The sequence below is a fragment of the Equus quagga genome, chromosome 4, assembly GCF_021613505.1.
Source record: "Equus quagga isolate Etosha38 chromosome 4, UCLA_HA_Equagga_1.0, whole genome shotgun sequence".
In the NCBI taxonomy this organism is placed as follows: Eukaryota; Metazoa; Chordata; class Mammalia; order Perissodactyla; family Equidae; genus Equus; species Equus quagga.
In genome coordinates, this window is record NC_060270.1 from 64706706 (window position 1) to 64728466 (window position 21761).

Below are 21761 nucleotides of genomic sequence, written 5' to 3' on the forward strand. Positions count from 1 at the left end.
TGAAGAATATATGCACCAAAACATATAAAAAAGTCCTAGCACACATGAGGGTCCTCAGGAATTCCCTCGGAAGTTAAACAGCTTGCCCAAGGTGTCACAGCCACATAAAGGCAGCCCAGCTCAAGATTCAAATGCAGGTTTATCTGACTCTGAAATTGGTGCTCTTTCTATATCAAGCGCCTCCCTGGAACATGCCCACTACTGCACTACTCTTCTCAGATAAACCACAGCTACTCCAAGATCTTTCTCTTTCAATACTATAGTTACATGAAGTTTTAAAAGGCCTTCCCCCTTTATGCTCATTTTATTTGGTGTGTTCCTAATAAACATACTTAATAAAACCTCTCTTCCGGCAGGCTATAGCACAGAGAATGTATAAAACACAGAGATTGTGATAACACAAACCACATTAGGTAATTAAGGAAGAGCAAACATCATCTGCCTCTCACCTCTTGCAGAATCTTCAACAGCTCCTCTCGAATCTTCAGTGCTGGCAAACTCCTATCTGGTAGAGGTGAGAGCCATTCTTTGATGGCAGACATCACACCACTGTCAATAAATGTTTCTTTAAGGTCCTGCCTGCAATAAAAAAAAAAAAAAGTCTATGAACTTTGGTTCTACTGTAGTGTCCTTTCACTTTTCTTAGATATTTAGTGATGATTCCAAAAACTGCTTTTGAAGAGTTACTTATATACGCTATTTACTGAGTACCTATTCATAATTTGAAAAGCAATATGAAATTTAGTTCCTATTTGCAAAAAACAGACTTGACAGGCAAAGATAATCTGTTAAAAACAAAACAAACCCAAATTATACAAGATAGGTTAATACTGATATGAACGGCACAAAGAATAAAGAACTTCAATTATTACAACTAAAAAAATAATGTTTACTCTATCAGACTAGTGATTCTCAAACTGTTTCAGGTGATAGAGAACCCAGAATTGTGCTATTCTTTGCAGGACACCAGGAATAATACCATTATCCTAGTAGAAAAAAAGGTCAATGAAATCCTGATATTTAAATTCCATTTTATGTACTAGAATCAATTATATTAATAGAAAAAACATGACGTCATATATATGCAACATGGCACAGATAATTCTGCCTGTGGGGCTACAGGTAGAAATTTTCTACTGGAAAGTCCTAGACCATGCTTGTTGGCTCACTGGTATATTAATGCATTTCTTCAGCCATCAACAGTAGGCTGTGGCTAGGCTCAAGGAGAAATCAAAGCTGTTCAGGACTAACAGCAAACCAATGAAAGAGCTTGGTAGAAAGGATCTACCAAAGAAAGGGTTCTGGGGCCACCCTGTGGCCAAGTGGTTAAGCTCACACGCTCTGCTTCGGTGGCCCAGGGTTTCGCAGGTTCTGATCCTGGTCGCAGACCTGGCACTGCTCATCAGGCCATGCTGAGGCAGTGTCCCATATAGTAGAGCCAGAAGGACCTACAACTAGAATATACAACTATGTACTGGGAGGCTTTGGGGAGAAGAAGAAAAAAAAAGGAAGAAGAAGATTGGCAAGAGAGGTTAGCTCAGGTACCAATCTTTAAAAAAAGAAAAAAAAAGAAAGGGCCCCTATTCCAGAAGGACCAATGGCATAATTCATCATGTAATGGGCCATATAAGCCTTGTACAACACAGGTATCAAAGTCTCCCAGAATTTGCTCTGTTCTCAATCACGTCAGGAAAGCAGACGCAATTTTACCAGACTCAAAATGGTCTATAAAGAACAAAATTAGAGGCCGGCCCAGTGGCACAGCAGTTAAGTTCACACGCTCTGCTCTGGCGGCCCAGGGTTTGCTGGTTCAGATCCCAAGTGTGGACCTACACACTGCTTATCAAGCCATGCTGTGGCAGGCGTCCCACATATAAAGTAGAGGAAAATGGGCAGATGTTACCTCAGGGCCAGTCTTCCTCAGCAAAAAGAGGAGGATTGGTGGTAGATGTTAGCTCAGGGCTAATCTTCCTCAAAAAATAATAATAAAGGGGCTGGCCCCGTGGCCGAGTGGTTAAGTTCGCGCGCTCTGCTGCAGGCGGCCCAGTGTTTCGTTAGTTCGGATCCTAGGCGCGGACATGGCACTGCTCATCAGACCACGCTGAGGCAGCGTCCCACATGCCACAACTAGAAGAACCCACAACGAAGAATACACAACTATGTACTGGGGGGCTTTGGGGAGAAAAGGGAAAAAATAGAATCTTTAAAAAAAAAAAAAATAAATAATAATAATAATAAAATAAAATAAGTAAGAACAAAATTAGCGGTTTCCAAGTTCTTCTTTCCTTAATATTTGTTTGCTATTTGTTTTGTTTGCATCAGGCATCAAAGTTTAAGACAAATTTGTGAGGAAGCAACATAATGTAGGGAATTCCATTATTATTTTTCCATAAATTCATAGAAGGCAATCAATCTTCAATTATCTCTGGAACACAAGTACATAGTTTGAATATCATTCCATTAAAAGGAAAAAACTTTTTCAAGAAAACAGAATACGTACTTCTTAAGGTGCATGACCACAGTAGGTAATAACGTTAATTTTTTCAATGCTGGCTTTTTTTGATTGTTCAACTGTCTGTCTTCCTAACCAGAAAGAAAAAGATTTTAAAAAAAAAGCAATTATTAATAATGAATTATAACCATCACAATTCTAAACTTTAAAATAAAATCAGCAATGTCTCTGAGAAATTATAATTTTTCCTACAAGGAAGATAATTAAATAAAGAACGGACTTTTTGTACAGCCTCAAATTCTCTGTGTTGCTCAAACCCACACAACTACTAAAATAATTAGCTTCAAAATTACAAATTGAAAGAACAATTTTAATTTAAAATATTGCCATAATTGTCAAGTTTTCAGAGTTCATTCAGGGTAAATACTATATATGGGAAAATTTGGTTTATCATCGGGAATAATTTTCCAGCTATGAGGCTTCTAAGATAATGAAATATGTTACTAAAGAAGGGTTTAGTACTTGCTTGGGCATTTTTTTCTATTTTTTTAATTATGGAAAATATTGAATTCTACAAACATAGAAAACAAAATAATATAGTCCTGGCATGTACATTTCAACAATAAAACACACATGGCCAGTCTTATTCTAGCTCTCTCTCTAGCTACTTTTCCCTTCACCCTTGAATTATTTTGAAACAAATCATAGACACATATCACTGGATCCATATATACTTCATGAAGTATCTCTAAAAGATCAGAACTTGTTTTTAAGCATAATACTTGGCTGGAGGCCAGCCCCATGGCCAAGTGGTTAAGTTTGCGTGCTCTACTTCATCGGCCCAGGGTTCACAGATTTGGATCCTGGGCACAGACCTACACACCGCTCATCAGGCCATGCTGTGGCGGCATCCCACATAGAACTAGAATGACCTGCAAGTAGGATATACAACTACATACTGGGGCTTTGAGGAGGAAAAGAAAGCATAACACTTGGCCAATTTTTACAATTTGGGCAGAATTTTAAAATGCAATGAGTTAAACACAATCCCTTGATCAGAGGCAAAAGTATGACATGAGTTTATAGCATAATAAACAAGAATTTATAATTTTTTATATGTGAATAAACACCAAATTTTGTGGTAAACAGCCAAACCCAAGAGTAAAATCACTCTCCCATAAAACGAGGAAAGCCATTCAGCTAAAAAGCCTCATTTTACTTAATGCTTAGTCTTTTCACTTTTTTCCTAAACATATTACTGAAAAACTAAAATTATCTCCATGCTTAAAATTTAGAACAGCAAATGCTTTATTACAAAAATGAAAGTATCTTTATACAAGGGTTAAGCCAAAAGAAAAAGCCATACAAACAATTAAGTGGGAGAAAGAAAAGATGAAGCTGGAAGGGACCCCTCACCTCAGCAGCTTCATTCATCTTGACGATCATGGCGCTCACAACATCGTCGGCGTCGCTAATGAAAGTCCCCCCATCGCGGTTGCGTCTGCGCTTGCCACTCATACTCTTTTTCCGCTGCAACATCATCTCAAAATCCGACAGAAAGTCCATACTAAGCAGTAACACAAAATCAAGTGAAATACAACTTCCCTTTTAAATACACATTTCCTTTCATCACAGTTAAGAACCACAACTTTCTTAATTTTAACCCAACCCAATGAAGTGCTACCTTGTTTTAAAGTGCAAGTACTTTTAACTTGCTTTTAAAAGAACCGGTGACCCTAGATTTTATGTTCAACTTCTGTACTACCCCAACTGTTATACAGTAAACACTAATGACCCTAAACTTTCCACAGACTATATTCACACGTGCCATGTATCAGCCCGAGAAGCAACATTTCCAATTTCACGTTCTCATTCAGGGGAGGCTGCCTGCAATTCCATGGCTCTGTTTTGGTTGCACTGCTTTTGGGGGGAATAGATTGGTGTTCAACTACTTGAATATTTTTGTCTTACATAGCATAAGTAGAAAAAAAGAAAAATAACCTGCTGCTTGTTTTAATAAAAAGTACACTCTCGAAACACTGTGAGTGAGATAAAGATGGACATCTACAGACTTGCTACAGGCCTCAAATCTAAGTTTTCACCTCAATCATTACACTTAACAAGGCAGTTAACCTGCTCTCTGTCACAACCATATAAATAAGATGACATGATTTATATGATAATTTAATTTATATAACTTAATCTCCAAAGGTATTGTCAAACTCATTCAGTTCAATAATTCATGTCACTAGGAATTAAAAAGGAAACTATTTTTTTATTAGGTTATTTTTCAGGAGAGCTTACTCAGTAAGATATAAATTAAGAGCCTGGCACCATATAACTCCACAAATTAAGACAGATGAGCAGAGGGCAAAGGAAAGAAAAATAACAAGAGCAATTAATTTTCAGACAGCCGAGGGAGGAAAAATGGACAGGCTCTTTCCTACACTTAATCAGGAACCAAAATGAGAAACAACAAACTCTGATAGTCTCTACCTGCATTTAAAAAGTTCTCTTTAACAAATTCCTTTTTAAAAAGGCAAAACAAACATACTGTTTTCCTCTCTTTATGTTATCATCAGAATCTGAATCTTCTGCTTCTTTTATCTGTGTTTCACTTTTTTCTTCTTCCAAATCTTCTTGGTTAAAACCCTAAAGACAAGGAAAGTTAGCCAGAGTTATCACAACCTCATAACAAATGATTTTCTTCTGTATAACTGCTCTTAATTCTTTGCATTTTTAAAGTAATACATTCGCAAAGAACAAAAATTAAATAGGTACAAAACGCATACAGAAAAGAGCTCCCCCAGTCTAGCCACTAGTGTTGTTTTCTTGTGTCTCCTCCCAGAAATAGCCTACATTTATATAAGCACTTCCACACATGTATACTTCCTACTCTCCTTTATTATACAAATGACAGCACACTATACACACTGGGTACAGAATACTGTTCTGCACTTTCCACACGTAACAACAGAATCTGGAGACCAATTCATATGGTATCAAGTATCCTCGTTCTTTTTAAGGCTTTAGACTACTTCACCATGATTGCAACTCCTATTTTTTAATACATTTCCCTACTGACACAATGTATATTTGAAATTTTGAGAAATATTTGCCACACTGTCTTCCATAGAGGTTATACCAATTAACTCTTCTTCCAGCAAAGTGTGAGGTGCATCTGTTCCCCACCTCCTCACTACTATAGCAGGTTGTCAAACATTGATATTTGCTCATCTCTGGACTGAAAAACAAAAAGACATCTCTATCGCTCTTTTTGCATTCGTTTATTATGAGGAAGGCTGGGCATTTTTTCATGTTTAAAAGCTATCTGTAATTATTTCTCTGTAAACTCTCACTATGCTATGCCCATTTTTCTGCTGAATCTCTGTCTCATTGGTATGGAAAACCTCTTTAAAAATTAGGGAAATTAGCCCTCTGAAAGTGATAGGAACTACATAATCCTCGCATTTGCACAGTTTGATTTTGGTTATAGTAAGGTTTTCCAGGCATAATCTTTTATTTTTATGTAACAAAAATGGTCAGGGGCCGGCCCCATGGTCAAGTGGTTAAGTTTCCACGCTCAGCTTTGGCGGCCCGGGGTTTTGCCAGTTCGAGTCCTGGGTGTGGACATGGCACTGCACGTCGGGCCATGGTGGGGAGGCGTCCCACATGCCACAACTAGAAGGACCCACAACTAAAAATGCACAACTATGTACTGGGGGCCTTTGGGGAGAAAAAAGGAAAATTAAAATCTTAAAAAAAACAAACCACTATTTAAGAAAAAAAAAAAGAAATGGCCTGTCTTTTCTTTATAGCTTCTTTTATGCCATATTTAGAAAGGTGTTCCAGTGGTTCACCTAGCATGCTGTTTTTCTGACTGAACTGAACCTATAACCAGGCAGATGTTAACTCTCCAAATTAGAGAAGCCTATCTCGTTCCTGTCAAATGCTGCTTAACTGAGTGTAAGCTCCATGAGGGCAACGTCCACACAACCCCTGGCATCAAAGCTCTCAAATACTTGTTGAACAAACTCTTGCTCTCTGTTTGCCTAGGGTTTACTTTGTTATTTTTCTACCATCTTGAATTAGACTCTAAGTTCATCCACTTTAGTTCTCTCTTCCTTTAGGAATAAAAGTACTGATTTCTTTTTTAACTCAAGAACTATTTAACAAGGAAGTTTTAAATTTCTGGGGGGCAAGGATGTTTTGTTTACTAATTTTATTAATTTTCATTTCATTGGATTGCATTCAGAAAACATTGTCTATACTTTGTACTTTTTGCAAAAGCTTGATCTAAAATTTATATTGAAATGCAAAAAACCAAGAAAAGCCAAGACAATCTTGAAGAGTAACAAGCTTAGAAGACACAAACAACCAAAAATCAAGTTAGGTATTAACGGTACTTTTACAGACTTTGGCAAAGGCCTATGACAACTTCAACTCCATGTATACCCCCAATTTGTTAGCGCTGTCACACATTTTAATTTTCTATGTATTTTAAACCACATCAGACGTGACTTTGTTTTGCATGGCCAATACTCATTTAGACTTATTCACATACTTTTGTTGCTCTTTTTTCCTTCCTGCATCCTTGATCTTCCACCTAAGATTTTCTTTCTGCCCTTAGTATTTGCTTCAGTTGGTATATTGATAAGATGACATAAGGAGGGAATCTTCATTCCTGAAAAGTATTTTTGCTGAATATAACAGACTTCTGAGTTTGCAGTTATTGGATTCTACTGTTTTTGTCGAGAAGTCAGCTGTTAATCTAATCGTTACCTCTCTAAATGGAATCTTTTCCCCTCTGGCTGCCTGTAAGACTTCTGCGTTTCGTTTTCTTGCAATTTTACTAGGATGTATTTAGGTGTAGATTTTTTCTATTTATCCTGCTTGTAATCTGTAGAACTTCTAGAATCTATGGCTTTATGTATCATTTCTTTAAATATTGCTTCTGCTATATACATTTTCTCCCTCTCTTTGTGGGGTTCCAATTCACCATGTTAAACCTTCTCACATATAATTTATGTTTTATTCTTTTACATTTTCCATACTAATATATCTCAATGCTTCATTCTAAATAGTTCCTTCTAACCAATATTCCAGTTCACTCATTTTCTGTTCAAATACATCTGCTGTTAAACTCATCCACTGAGTTCTTAATTTCAGTTACTACATTTTTACAGTTCCACAATTTCTACTTGGTTCTCTTCCAAATCTGCCCTTTTTAAAAATTGTTTGCTCTAACAAAATTTTTAATCTTTTATCTCCCTGAATATATATACATATTTTTAAGGCAATATCTAAAATTCCTGTTATCTAGAGCCCCTAGGTCTATTTCTACTGTTTGTTATTAAGCTTGTTTCCTCTTAATGTTCTATGATTGTGTACCATACTGTGTATTTGAAAAACTACAGAAATAATGTGAGTTCTCTGAGTATGTTACCTTTGTCCTGAAAGGATTTTTGTTTGCATATGCCATGTCCCTGAGAGCACTAGCCAATGGATTAAGGGTTACTGTCAAATTAAGTCACTACTCAAATTTCTGAGACTAAGGTTCTTTATGTTGCTAGATGACTCAAAGCTGGCCTAAAATCTGAGCAAAAGCTCCTTTACTTCCAGCTCACCCTTAATCTAAGAGCCCCAAGCCAGAGCATGGGGTTTTCAGGGTCTCCTAACCTTAACAGGCCCTGACCTCTAAGTTTTGTCTCTTGAGCCTTCAGGCCATCAATAATATAATCAGCCTCTCAGCCTGAACAGGCAAACATCGCAGAAAAAGCAGTTCTAATGCTGAGCTTACCTCTTTAGGTTTCTCTTTTGATGGTTTTTGGCTTAGTAATTCTTTGCTATCTTGCTCCTCTGCTGATGAGCAGATTGTTAAACATTTTGTCTAGCTTTTCTAGTTGTCCTTAGCAGAAGACTGGTCCAAATTATCTAGCCTGCCATTGCTAGAATCAGAAGTCCCAAAACTAGTGTCAGTCTTTCTCTTTAGCATTATAAAGTGCCTTTCGTTCTCCCTTAATGCGTTTCCTCCTCCCCTTACTTCAATTTTGCCTGTTATTTTCCTTTTATGCCTGCGTAGACCCTTTTATTTCACTTTCTGAATCCCTTTGTTCTCGATTTTTCTACTGACTACATCACAGTTGCTTACTTCTACTTATTAGAATCACCTATTAGAGAACCACTGCCATAAAAACAAAGAAAAGCATAGTCAAAGAGGAAATATTTCCAGGGCCAGCCCAATGGCATAGTGCTTAAGTTTGCAAGCTCCACTTCAGCAGCCCAGGGTTCACTGGTTCGGATCCTGGGCATGGACCTATGCACCCCTTACGAAGCCATGCTATGGCAGGTGTCCCACATATAAAGCAGAGCAAGATGGGCATGGATGTGAACTCAGGGTCAATCTTCCTCAGCAAAAAGAGGAGGACTGGCAGCGGATGTTAGCGCAGGACTAATCCTCCCGAAAAAAGAGGAAATATTTCCATCTTAATACTTACTGTAAATTCTTCTTCCTCTTCATCACCAGATTCTCCAAATATGTCTGCAATAAGATTTCTGGAAAATAATATAAAAAACTTTCATCTGCTTTCTTTTTATTTGCAGAGGGACCATAAAATATTTTTCTAACAGTACACAATTTACATATAGTAAAAATGTACAGATCTCAAGAGTCCATTTCAATGGGTTTTGACAAAAGTACACATTCATGTAACCACTACCCTAATCAAGATACAGAACAACTCCCTCTCCCCAGAAAGTTTCCCTGTGGCTGTTTCTGGTCAGCCCCCCACATCAACATTCTACAGCTAATCAGCACTCTGATTTCCATCACCAGATTAGCTTTGCCTGTTCTTGAACTTCACATACATGGGATCAGACAATACGTCTTCTTTCCTTCCTTCACTTAAGATAGTATTTTTGAGATTCACCTGTGTTGTAGTGTACAGCAACAGTTCACGGACCAAAATCCTGAATCCCTCTAAGCTGTGCAATCAGGCAGGATATACTGTATTACGCTTCAACATGAAATCTTAATACAAATCTAAAACTTAAAAGACAAACCCCTCTCTACCACTTTCTAGGAAATCTTGAAAACTCATGTTATACTGTCACTTACTCTTCTTCATTCCCTGACTCACTATCACTCCCAAACAGATCCTTCTCTTCATTTTTCTTATCAGACAATTCTTCTTTCCCTGCTTCTTCTTCACTGTCAGATGCTACAGTCTTCTCTCTTTTGCCTGATTTGTCTGATATAACATCACTGTCAGAGTCATCTGCATCAGAGACAACACGACTCTTCTTCGCTGCTGCTGAAAAAGAAAATTACCGTCAATCTTATCCCATCATGGTCATCGTACTGCTAAGTACAACAGGTACTCTAAAATGGCAGCACACGGCAACAATCAAAGGTTTCCTGACACACAGTTTAGGATAAAAAATTAACTAGAAGATTCATTCAGAGTCATAATTATTTGTTGTTGTTTACAAAAAGTGGCCAAAAGACAAAGAATGAAATCAACAGAAAAGCAGGCATCAACAGCTAGCTTTCCCTTTGAGGAAGTGAGAAAATAAGATGAGACTGATGTGCAGGACTAGGATCCCTTCTATGCTGCCTAGTATTAAGCAGAACTAAAAAGGCCTGGACATTGTTTTGTGGGATCCCCATGGTTCCCTGACTGTCCATGGTCAGGTTGGAATTTCTCATCTCCCTTAGTAAACCGACAGATGTGTGGTGCTCTTTCCTTCTATAACAACCGTCAGGTTATAAGGGAATATGTCTTTTCCAAAAAAGATAAGTTTCATAAAAAAGGTAATCAAGTAGTAAAGACTGGAATACTCTGCAGAGGCATGAAGTCTCTAAGTAGAGCCCCTTGATAACTTCCTTGAATTTGGGTACTCAGTCATGTTTAACAGATGGAGAGAGGTACCTGTGGGAGCTCAGTCACTGTCTGGATGGGATCTAGTGCATTAGCTGTCAAAGACTCACAGCTAACTCTGGATACGACTGCGTTTTCATGGAAACATATTTCTTTGAAACATTACCCTTTCTAGTTAAAAAAACCAAAAACACACTGTTTCATATTCCCATTGAAACTCAGTCAAGTTTATCATTTTGAGGAAGTCGGAACTTAACAAATGCTGCTGGAACAACTCAAAGTAAATTTAATACTAAGATTAGCTTTTGAAAACCAGGGCAAACCAGTAATATTTTAGAACATCAAGGTGAATGAGAGAGTACAGATACAACAGTCCAGAAAGAAACAATACTTCACAGTTGTAAGCTTAGACAGTAAGTACAGCTACCCATACACAGCCCCAAATACTTCCTTACATGCTTTCTCTTCATCTTCACTATCAGAAAGCACAGCAGCTTTTCGCTTCACTACTTTCTCTTCCTCCCCCTCTTTTTCTTCATCTTCATCACTGTCCATTTTTGGCCTTTTGGGTTCTTCCTCCTCGCTGTCAGAACTGTGAAAACTTTTCCTGTCTATATGGCTATCTGAATGAAAGGAGTCATTTTGCATTTCTGCGTCCTCTCCCTTATTCTCCCCATCGCTATCATCTTCCGACTCTGGCTTCTGTTTGCGTCTGGCGGCATCCTCAGGTTCCGAATCACTGGCAGGCCCCTTCTGAGGCTCCTCACTCTCAGAGTCACTGACTCGGGGTTTAGGGAGCTCCTCGTTTTCAGAATCACTAGCCTGGTTCCTTGGGGGGTCCTCACTTTCTGAATCACTAATTCGGGGTTTGGGAAGCTCGTCATTTTCTGAGTCGCTGGCTTGGTGCCTTGGGGGGTCCTCACTTTCTGAGTCACTGACACGGGGTTTGGGAAGCTCGTCATTTTCAGAGTCACTAGCTTGGTGCCTTGGTGGGCCCTCACTTTCTGAGTCACTGACACGGGGTTTGGGAAGCTCCTCATTTTCAGAGTCACTGGCTTGAGTCCTCTGAGGCTCCTCACTTTCAGAGTCACTGACCCGAGGTTTAGGAAGCTCCTCACTTTCCGAGTCACTAATTTGCGGTTTGGGAAGCTCCTCATTTTCGGAGTCACTGGCTCGGTGCCTTGCGGGTTCTTCACTCTCAGAGTCACTGACTTGAGGTTTTAGAGCATCCTCTGTTTCAGAGTCACTGGCAGGACTTTTTGGGAGCTCTTCAATCTCGGAATCACTGGCAGGATGCTTTCTAACACCTTCATTTTCGGAGTCACTTGCATGCCCATTAAGAAGTTCCTCATTTTCAGAGTCACTAACAGGTAATTTCCTGGTTTCCTCACTCTCAGAGTCACTCCCTTGGTGAGTGACATCCTCATTTTCAGAATCACTTGCAGGAGGCTCTGCATGCTCTTCAGATTCAGAGTCACTGTCTTTTTGTCTTTGAAGCTCCTCACTTTCAGAGTCACTAGCGTTAAGATTTGAGGGGTCATCATTCTCAGAGTCTGTCACATGATGTCTTTTGTTGAGGCCATCTTCTCGATCACTAGGTTCGTTCTGAAAAATCAAGGGAGAAAAAATTAGGAAAGTGCAAAAAAATTTTGGTGGTGAAATGTTAAAAATCGTCAACATTTTAAAATGTAACTATGCAAACTTAAACATAGAACTCTTGTCCTATACCTATACAGAAACATCCCACTTTAAAGAGGGTCGTCTATTTATGAAATGGCTAACATGGTCTGAATCCCAAAACTGAGAAAGATAACCAGTCTTCACCATATCTGTGAAGTACACCCCCAGATTACTAGAAAGGAGACATACTCTGAAGAGCTAAATTAAAAAAAAAGCCTAACATTCTCAAAATCATTCTAGCTACTAGATCGATTTTTCAAAGAAATATAAATAAACATGTACCCAAATTCTTTTAAAAGGAACACTCTTGGGTTTTAAAGGTTAAAATTATTTTAAGGGAAAGAACTACAAAACTTTACGTAAAGAACCATATTATTTATAGGGCACATTCTTTCAAGCAAATCTAAACAAACCAGGAGAGCAGTTAATATTACTAAGGACCTAATAAGAGGCAAATATCATGCTAAGCTCTCTCCTGTTGGGTGGTGCATTTCCTCCTCACAACAGTGCATTTCCTAAGAAAACTGAGGCTTGGAGCAGTCTTGGTGATACGTATAGTAACTGTGGTACAGAAGTCTCAGTTTCAGGGAAAACACGACTAATTAACCACACTAACACGTGACGCTACATGAAGGAATCTGAAAGCACATGCTCTAGAGGACAAACTTGATCTGTGCGCGTTATAGCTATGTTTCTAAAAATGCAGAGGAAAACATACAAAATTAAACATACCAAAATACTAATAAGTAGGATCTGGGGCGTTTTTCCCCATCTGGCATCTGAACTTTCAATAACATGGTGATTAATATTCTGGTTTAAAAAGTGAAAGTATTTCTGTGTCTGAGTTTTCCCCCTTAAAAATTTACTGAGCCAAATATTTCTCCTCGGAATATATGACAGACATATCTGAACTTACCACAGATAATTTTCAAGGAGCAAAGAGTCTTTAATAATCTACATGCCCACCATCATGTTATGAAAATAATTAAGTGATTAAGAGAATTCAGTGACAAGATAAATGGCATGAAAATGTTTCACCAAACTCATACGTTAACTTGTCTCAGGCTCATTTAAAAAAGATTAAGTATGCTGTGTCTACAGCGTCAAAAAATTATAAAATAAACTTACAAAGCAAAAGTCTGAGGAGTTGTTTTCCTCCATATTTTATTACCATCTTGATAGCACCGAGTTCCAGAGAAACAGTAATTGTTATACATATTCATTCAAATATAACATGTTCAGGAAACTTTCTAAAATCATAAACTTTTCAAATTTCCCACAGGCATTTTTCTTACATTCTCACTGGGAACTCAGCAGACACTGGATTCCTTGTCAGTTATATATCTTATTATGCCACTGAAACCAGCATTTATCTACTAAATGTGATATTAGGACAAGAGAAATAACAGAGAATCTTGCAATACAGTACAATACTCCATATACTGCTAAAGGTTTACTTTGAACCTCAATTGAGGTTTACTCAAACCTCAAGGTTTACTCAATACTTTAATTTTTATATTTTAAAAGAATGTAAATGAATCTAAGCCCTAAGAAGGCATGCATTTTTTGATCTGTTGTCTTCATTCAGGTATCTTCAGAGCACAGAAAGGTGCCTGGTACATCACACAGACTCACAATAAAGAATTCGTTGAATGAACAATAAAGGAGTTAAGTGGGAATAATTTAAAGTGAGGAATAATTAATTCAACAAGCATCTCTTTAATGTCTACTATGTGCAAGGTGCTAGGAATCAAAGCTGAACACATCTCAGTGCCTCCTTAACAAGCTGTTGTCTAATGAGCCAACCAAAACAACAACATAGTGCAATAAGGACTATTATGAAGGTAGGCATGATGTTTTGAAAGCCTACAGGAAGTGATCTTTATGAGACTGAGCCATAAAAGGTATATAAACAAAGGTATTTGCCATTAGTTTGTGATGACTGAGTTAAGAAGTTAACTAGATTATTGGGGGTGGGGGCAAGGGGGAGGAGAACAGGACACACGATGACACACAAGTACCAGCAGAGACAACTAAAGCAGGAGGCAACAGAGAAAATTGTAACCGGCTTTTGGAATGCTTTCCACAACATACCATGACATAACGAAGAGCATGTTCATATGTGACAATTTATTTTAGCTGCAACAACAGAAACCACCTCTGGCTAGCTCCAGAAAAAAGAACAATCTTCTGAGCATCAAAGTGGGATGAATGACCAAAGAAAGACTCAGGAAGGGTAGGCACCAAGGCAGCTCAGAGAGCTTAGAAAAGGGAACTCAAGGACCTTTTCACTAGAGCACTGTCATAACAAGACTCAGCTTTAACCATGCTAAACTTAAGTGTCTAGGATCTAAATTTTAAGTTCCCAGGAGAGACGGATCTAGCTGGCCAAAATACCAGATGTTGTAACTCGGTGACTCAACAAGTTACAGCCAGAGCAGGGGCACAGCACTGGGAGCCACTCCCAAAGAAAGAAGAGATTCCGTGAACTGGGCAGTCATCCCAAAACTTATCTGCTACACTCTGCCCTGCGTTTCCTGACACGTGGTGTATGCATTCAGACCACCATTATAAGGACATTACATACAATAACCATCGTAAAGTTAGGAGTTCCCATCAGTTTTTGAGGAATTTTTAGACTGATTTCAGCAATTAATTTAAGTTGCAAACTTAAAAAAAAACAAAACACATTTTCTTAAATTCAGATATGAGTACAACAAATCACCAGTAGGAACTGCCATTTAAATGTCATTTTCTTAATAATGTAAAAAATTTCCTCACTGTAACTGTCAGAGAAATTGAGCACTCTGAGCCTCCTAGCTCCACAATGCCTCACACCCTCTGCTTACAATTGTCCACCTTGTAACTACTAGTTACCCACACTGAACCATCATGGTAGTTCATCTCTGCATACAAATAGGAATCCCACTCCTTATGGGCCAGGGCCACAATATACATGCACAGAGATAATTAACATTTTAAAATTACAAAGTAAATAAAACTACCAGAAGGCAAAAGTCAATTTGTAAATTTCAAAGTAGTACACGAATGTCAAATAGAAATCCTCACAAAAAAATCAAACAACTCAGGACACTTGTTTCTTCCCTATCCATTAGAAGAGTCAAACTCCAAACTGTTGAACTTGCACACTTACCTACCATTATAAATTGGTAAAACACACACAGTAAATTCCACGAGGAAATATCTATAGGAGCATTTTCAAAAACCTGCCCCTTAGTTCCAGAAGATATATTTGACATCCTCATCTCGGAGTCTGTCAAGTACATATCTTAATTAGGAAATATAGGAATCTGAGAAGCCCAGGCATTAACCTACACAACGCTGTGAATGCAGTGCAGCTCATGGAGTGCAGCAAGGCTGTGACTTTGAGAGCCCAATTCACAGGAGGCACACACACGATAAAATGAAGCTACGTACCAGAGTGACCTTTGTCTGTCAAAAGCTCACTGATCGTAGACTCAGTCAAAAACAAAAGCACTTCTGATGATTACTGGCAAAAGAAAATTCTACACAAAGCTTAAGAGTTTACAATAATGAGGCAAACTGCTGCCCACCTCTCCAGACTCATTTCTGTCCTCTCACCAACATCAACCCTATGCACAGCACCAGCAGTTTCCAAACCAGTATGCGTAAGAATCATTTGGTGAATTCTTCCACCAAGAGTGAAAAAACATACTGATTTTTGTGCTTCTCACCTCCACATGTTAATCCAGTAAGTCTAGGGAAGGGGTCAAAGAATCTACATTCTACATTTTGATATCTAATCCAAGTGACTCTAGGCTGCAGGTTAAAATTCTACTGCAGACATGTGGAACCACTGACTTCATTATGTCACCTCCATGCCTTTATAAATGTTGTTCCCTCTGCCTAGAATATCCTCCCCCCACCATGTCCTTTTCATACCTCAAAACTGGACAAAAATACCCCCTTCCTGAACTCCCTCTAGCTAGAATGGACTTTTTGCAACATAAGAACATGGACATCAGTGTCAGAAAGATATGGGACCCAAACCATAGCTCGGCCACTTTCTACTGTGTAATCTAAGAGGAATCTTCTTAACTTCTCAAAGCATCAATGTCCTCAATCTGATGGAGTTAGGAAGAGTATCTATACCTTAGAGGGCTATTCTGAGGATCAAATGCATGTAAAGTAGTTAGCACAGCGCCTGTGAGCACTCAACAAATGTTATCAACCATTCATAATGAAGTATCTTGTTAATTACTAATTATGAAGCACTCCCCCTTCAAGACGTGGCCCAAATATGTCATCTGTGAAGGGTGAGCTGGTCAATCATTCCTTCCTACATACCCCCATAGCATCTTGTACCTCCACCTCACTGAAAGGTGACTGTTTACCCGTTTATCTTCATCAGAGACCAGTTTTTAAAAATGTTATCTTTTACCTTCAGTATACAGAAGACACTCAAAATAAATTCACCAAAACGAAACAGAAACTCCAAAAGACAACTGCTTAAGAGAAAGGAACCAATGCAAAATAATATTTTTCTCTTCAATTTGGTAGATTTAAAGACAAAGGCAGAAGCCTAACACAAAGAAAGGAAAGCACAGATGGAATCCAAAGAACTGGTGAGAAATAGGGCAAACAAGGAAAGAACGGCCAAAAAGAATTCTCTAGCTACTTTGATGTACTCCCCCTGGGAATGCTTTCATTATATTAGTACAAGCTCTCTGTGGAAAGAGCCAAACGACAGGAGACTGCCATCTTTACTCAATTCAAAGTGACACTGGAGCTAATGGGGCCGACATCAACCTCAACAGCAGACGGATGGTTAGGCCCACTACACTTTGCCCACAGTCAGAATAACAATGAGAGGCTAGGCTCCATTTCCAAACAACCTCTTCCTCAACAGTCCCGTACACTATTTTTTTCTGTGAGACCCTCAGGAGGGGAACACTCTACTTTTCTATGCAGAGGAAATCTACAGGTTCTGGATTTTAAATACATATATCCTTCAATATAGTTTCCATGGAACAGAAACCAGCTGACTACAACCCACATAACAAATCTCATGCTGTTCAAGAGAATATTCAAGTAAAAACAACAAAGATTAGAATTCCAACTAGTTATATAACTAGGTCACATTTGTGCTCAAACTGCTTTACTAAAAAATCATGTTTTCAGTGATGACTATTCAAAAAGATTTTTAACAATCTTTTCCCCTTTCCTTATCTGTCCTATCACAAAAGGTGTATGAAGAGTCTGAGTTCCCAAGTGCTCTACAGAGAACAACTATACTTGATGAAAATCCCACTGATGTTTACATCCTGCTTAGGAACCTAGTCAAAAAGATGTCAGTACCTTAAAAACAAATAATTTAAATATGTAATCAAGTTATTACTGCAATTGCTTATATATAGATTTCTTTTAAAAACCAAGCCTAAGCTCAAGAACACTACTTTTACATTTTATTTCAGGGCCCAGCCTAGTGGCACAACGGTTAAGTCTGCACATTCCGCTTCGGCAGCCTGGGGTTCACTGGTCTGGATCCCAGGCACGGACCTACGCACGGCCTGTCCAGCCATGCTGTGGCAGGTGTCCCACATACAAAGTAGAGGAAGATGAGCACAGATGTAAGCTCAGAGCCAGTCTTCCTCAACAAAAAGAGGAGGACTGGTGGCAGATGTTAGCTCAGGGCTAATCTTCCAAAAAAAAGAGGAAAAAATAAAAGAAATAAACTTTATTTCATATGATAAGTCTCTTTTCCCTTAAACTAGTGTAGCCTCAACTTCATAAAGATTAACTCTGGACTAGCCCCCCTAAGAAATAATATCTGAGAGTGACATCAGCATCACAGCAGAGTGAACTTGCCTAGGACTCTCATCCCTCCAACATACAACAAAAAGGGGCATCCATACTCCAAGAGAGGACATCCTAACACAACACAAAAATGTCAGACACACACACATGCAGCCATAGGACGGAGGGCAGAGAGGCTGGAGCCCCCCTTGGAAGAGTTGGAACGGGGTAAGAGAGAACTTCGCTCCCTCCCCTAAAGACTGTGAACTGCAACTGCAGGAGGCTCCATGAGGGAAGGAATGGGTGAGGGGTCACTTCTTTGCAGGAACAAGGACTCCCTAGGGCCCCTGCAGCCTAGAGGGAAGCCCTCTAATGGTGTGACCTCATCAAGCCAACACCCCAGGAGACCAGAGTGTGAGAGCAGAGCGAGAAAGCCTAGAGGGCACGCAGGAGAAAGTGCCCTCCCCCGACCTGCCCCACGCCCACTCCACCGCTTGGGATCTCGGCTGAAGGCAGAGGGCTCAGAATATGCGGCTCTTGACCCTCATTCAGTGGTGATAGGGGAAAACTGCAACCAAATAATATCACAATGTGTAAGAGCCGACCCACCTCCTCTAGCAATATCAGACACTACACCAAATCTCCAGACCAGAGAGGAAATGACAAGCACCCAGAATTCAGTCCTGAGGACACAGAAATATGTAATCTAAATGACAATGGATTCAAAATAGCTATCATCAAAAAACTCAACGAGTTCAAAGAGAACAGAGAATTCAACAAGCTCAGGAGCTACTTCACAAAAGAGATTGAAACTATCAAGAAGAATCAATCAGAAATGTTAGAGATGAAAGATACATTGGAAGAGATAAAACAAAATATGGATTCCCTGAACATTCAAGTGGACATCAGAGAGGACTGTATCAACATAATCGAAAACAGACATGTTGAAATGCTTCAGACAGAGGAGGAGAGAGAAGTAAGACTAAAAAGAAAGAAAGAAGGTCTCTGAGAAACATCCAACTCAATTAGGAAATGCAACATGAGAATTATAGGTATTACCAAGGAGAAGAGGAGGAGAATGGAGCAGAAAGCTTGTTCAAAGAAATAATAGCAGAGAACTTCCCAAATCTAGGGAAGGAAATCTATGTGGAAGAGGCTGCCAGATCTCCTAAATATGTCAATGTAAAAAGACCTACTGCAAGGCATCTAGTAGTGAAACTGGGAAAACTGAATGACAAAGAAAATACTAAGGGTAGCAAGGCAGAAGAAAATAACCTACAAAGAAACATCTATCAGGTTTTCAGTGGATTTCTCTGCAGAAACCTTACAAGCTAGGAGAGAATGGAATGACATATTCAAATCTTTAGAAGACAAAAATCTTCAGTCAAAAATATTCTATCCAGCAAAAATATCCTTCAGATATGAGGGAGAAATAAAAACTTTCCCAGACAAACAAAAGCTAAGGGACTTTGTAGCCACGAGACCCCACACACACAAGAAATCCTCAAGGCGGCCCTCATACCAGGGGAAGAAAAAGGGAGAGAAAGGTGTCACAAAACACAGAGTAACAAGATAAACAGGGAGACAGAATCAGAATAGGATAGCAAATACTCAAGTATAGCATTAAGCTAAAGGGAAGTAAAACACCAAAAACAAAGATAATCTTGTCATTTGAACCACAAACTCACAACACAAGATGAAATAAGATGTGAGAAAAACAACTTAGGAGGGGACGAGGAAGGGGACTGAAGCCATTTAGACTAAGGAAATAGACCATCAGAAAATGCGCATCTTACACACGAGATTCTGAATACAAACCTCAGGGGAACCACTAAACAAAAAAGCAGAACAACACAAACAATAAATAAGGAGAAGACAAAGAAACACATCATAAAAAACTACATAATTCAATGGGTAGACCAAAACACACAGGATGAGAAACAAAGGAAATGCAAAACCAGAAAACGAGTGATAAAATGACAGCATTAAACCCTCATATGTCAATAATCACTCTAAACATAAATGGATGGAATTCTCCAATAAAAAGTCAAGAGTGGCAAGATGAATTAATGAACAAGACCCAACAATACACTGCCTCCAGGAAACACATCTCAGGTCCAAGGACAAACACAGGCTCAGAGTGAAGGGATGGAAGAGGATACTCCAAGCTAATGGCAAACAAAAGAAAGAAGATGTTGCAATACTTATATCAGACAAAGTAAACTTCTAGATAAGACACATAAAGAGAGACAAAGAGGGGCAGTATACAATGATCAAAGGGACACTTCATCAAAAGGAAATAACACTTATAAATATCTATGCACCCAACATAAGAGCATGAAAGTTCATAAAGCAAGTATTAACAAATCTAAAAGAGACATTAATAATATCCCAATAATAGTGGGGTAAACTCCACTCACATCAATGGATAGATCATCCAGACAGAAAACCAATAAGGAAACAGTGGAATTAAAGAAAAGCTAAACCAGTTGGACTTAATAGACATATACAGAACACTCCATCCAAAAACAGCAGAATACACGTTCTTCTCAAATGCCCATGGAACATTCTCAAGGACAGACCATATGTTGGGAAACAAGGCAAGACTCAATAAATTTAAGAAAACTGAAATAATAACAAGCATCTTTTCCAATCACAATGCTATAAAGCTAGAAATTAATTACAAGAAAAACATTGAGAAAGGGACAAAGATGTGGAGACTAAAGAACATGCTACTGAACAAGCAATGGATCACTGAAGAAACTAAAGGAGAAATCAAAAAATATCTAGAGACAAATGAAAATGATAACATACCATACCAACTCATATGAGATGCAGCAAAAGGCTTATTAAGAGGGAAATTCACTGCAATACAGGCACACCTTAACAAACAAGAAAAATCCCAAATAAGCAATCTCAAATTACACCTAACTGAATTAGAAAAAGAACAAAGCCCAAAGTCAGCAGGAGAGAAACAATAAAAATCAGAGCAGAAATAAATGCTCTTGAAACAAAAAAGGCAGTAGAAAGGATCAATGAAACAAAGAGCTGGTTCTTTGACAAGATAAATAAAATTGACAAATCCATAGCCAGACTTACAAAGAAAAAAAGAGAAAAAGCTCAGATAAACAAAATTAGAAATGAAAGAGGAGAAATAACAGACACCACAGAAATACAACAGATTATGAGATAATACTACGAAAAACTATATGCCAACAAAATGGATAATGTAGAGGAAATGGATAAATTCTTAGACTCTTACAACCTCCCCAAGCTGAATCAATAAGAAACAGACAATCTGAATAGACCAATCACACGGAAAGAGATTCAAAAAGAAATAAAAAACAACCGAAGAATAAAACCCCAGGACCAGACGGCCTCTCTGGGGAATTCTACCAAACTTTCAGAGAGAATTTAATACCTATCCTTCTCAAGCTATTCCAAAAAATTAGGGAAGATGGAACACCTCCTAACACATTCTATGAGGCCAACATCACTCTGATACCAAAACCTGACAAGGACAACACAAAGAAGGAGAACTACAGGCCAATATTGCTAATGAACATAGATGCAAAAATCTTCAACAAAATTTTGGCAACCTGAATTCAGCAATTCATCAAAAGGATCATACATCATGATCAAGTGGGATTTATACCAGGGACACAGGGATGGTTCAACATCCGCAAATAAACATGATACACCACATCAACAAACTGAGGAATAAAAACCACATGATCATCTCAAAAGATGCAGAGAAAGCATCTGACAAGATCCAACAGCCACTTAGGATAAAAACTCTTAACAAAATGGGGATAGAATTACCTCAGCATAATAAAGACCATATATAACAAACCCACAGCCAACGTCACATTCAATGGGGAAAAACTGAAAGCCATCCCTCTGAGAAGAGGAACAAGACAAGGATGCCCTCTATCACCACTCTTATTTAACATAGTACTGGAGGTCCTGGC

At 38.6% G+C, this 21761-nt stretch overlaps 1 protein-coding gene across 6 annotated transcripts in view; it reads right to left on the minus strand.

Moving 5' to 3' along the window:
- The window catches only part of IWS1 (interacts with SUPT6H, CTD assembly factor 1), a 65980-nt gene that overhangs the window by 13044 nt on the left and 31175 nt on the right, over nucleotides 1-21761 (minus strand). For 5 of the 6 annotated variants that reach the window (XR_006888234.1, XR_006888235.1, XM_046658630.1 and 2 more), the window contains exons 3-9: nucleotides 10788-11937; nucleotides 9570-9765; nucleotides 8950-9007; nucleotides 5007-5104; nucleotides 3869-4019; nucleotides 2501-2583; nucleotides 450-579 (exon numbers count right to left, since the gene is read on the minus strand). Coding sequence is in view for 4 of the 6 variants with exons in the window: in XM_046658630.1 (XP_046514586.1) it covers nucleotides 450-579; nucleotides 2501-2583; nucleotides 3869-4019; nucleotides 5007-5104; nucleotides 8950-9007; nucleotides 9570-9765; nucleotides 10788-11937 (1866 nt within the window). In the remaining 2 variants the exon portion in view is untranslated. The remainder of the gene's footprint in view (nucleotides 1-449; nucleotides 580-2500; nucleotides 2584-3868; nucleotides 4020-5006; nucleotides 5105-8949; nucleotides 9008-9569; nucleotides 9766-10787; nucleotides 11938-21761) is intronic. The other variant, XM_046658631.1, reaches the window with a different exon arrangement.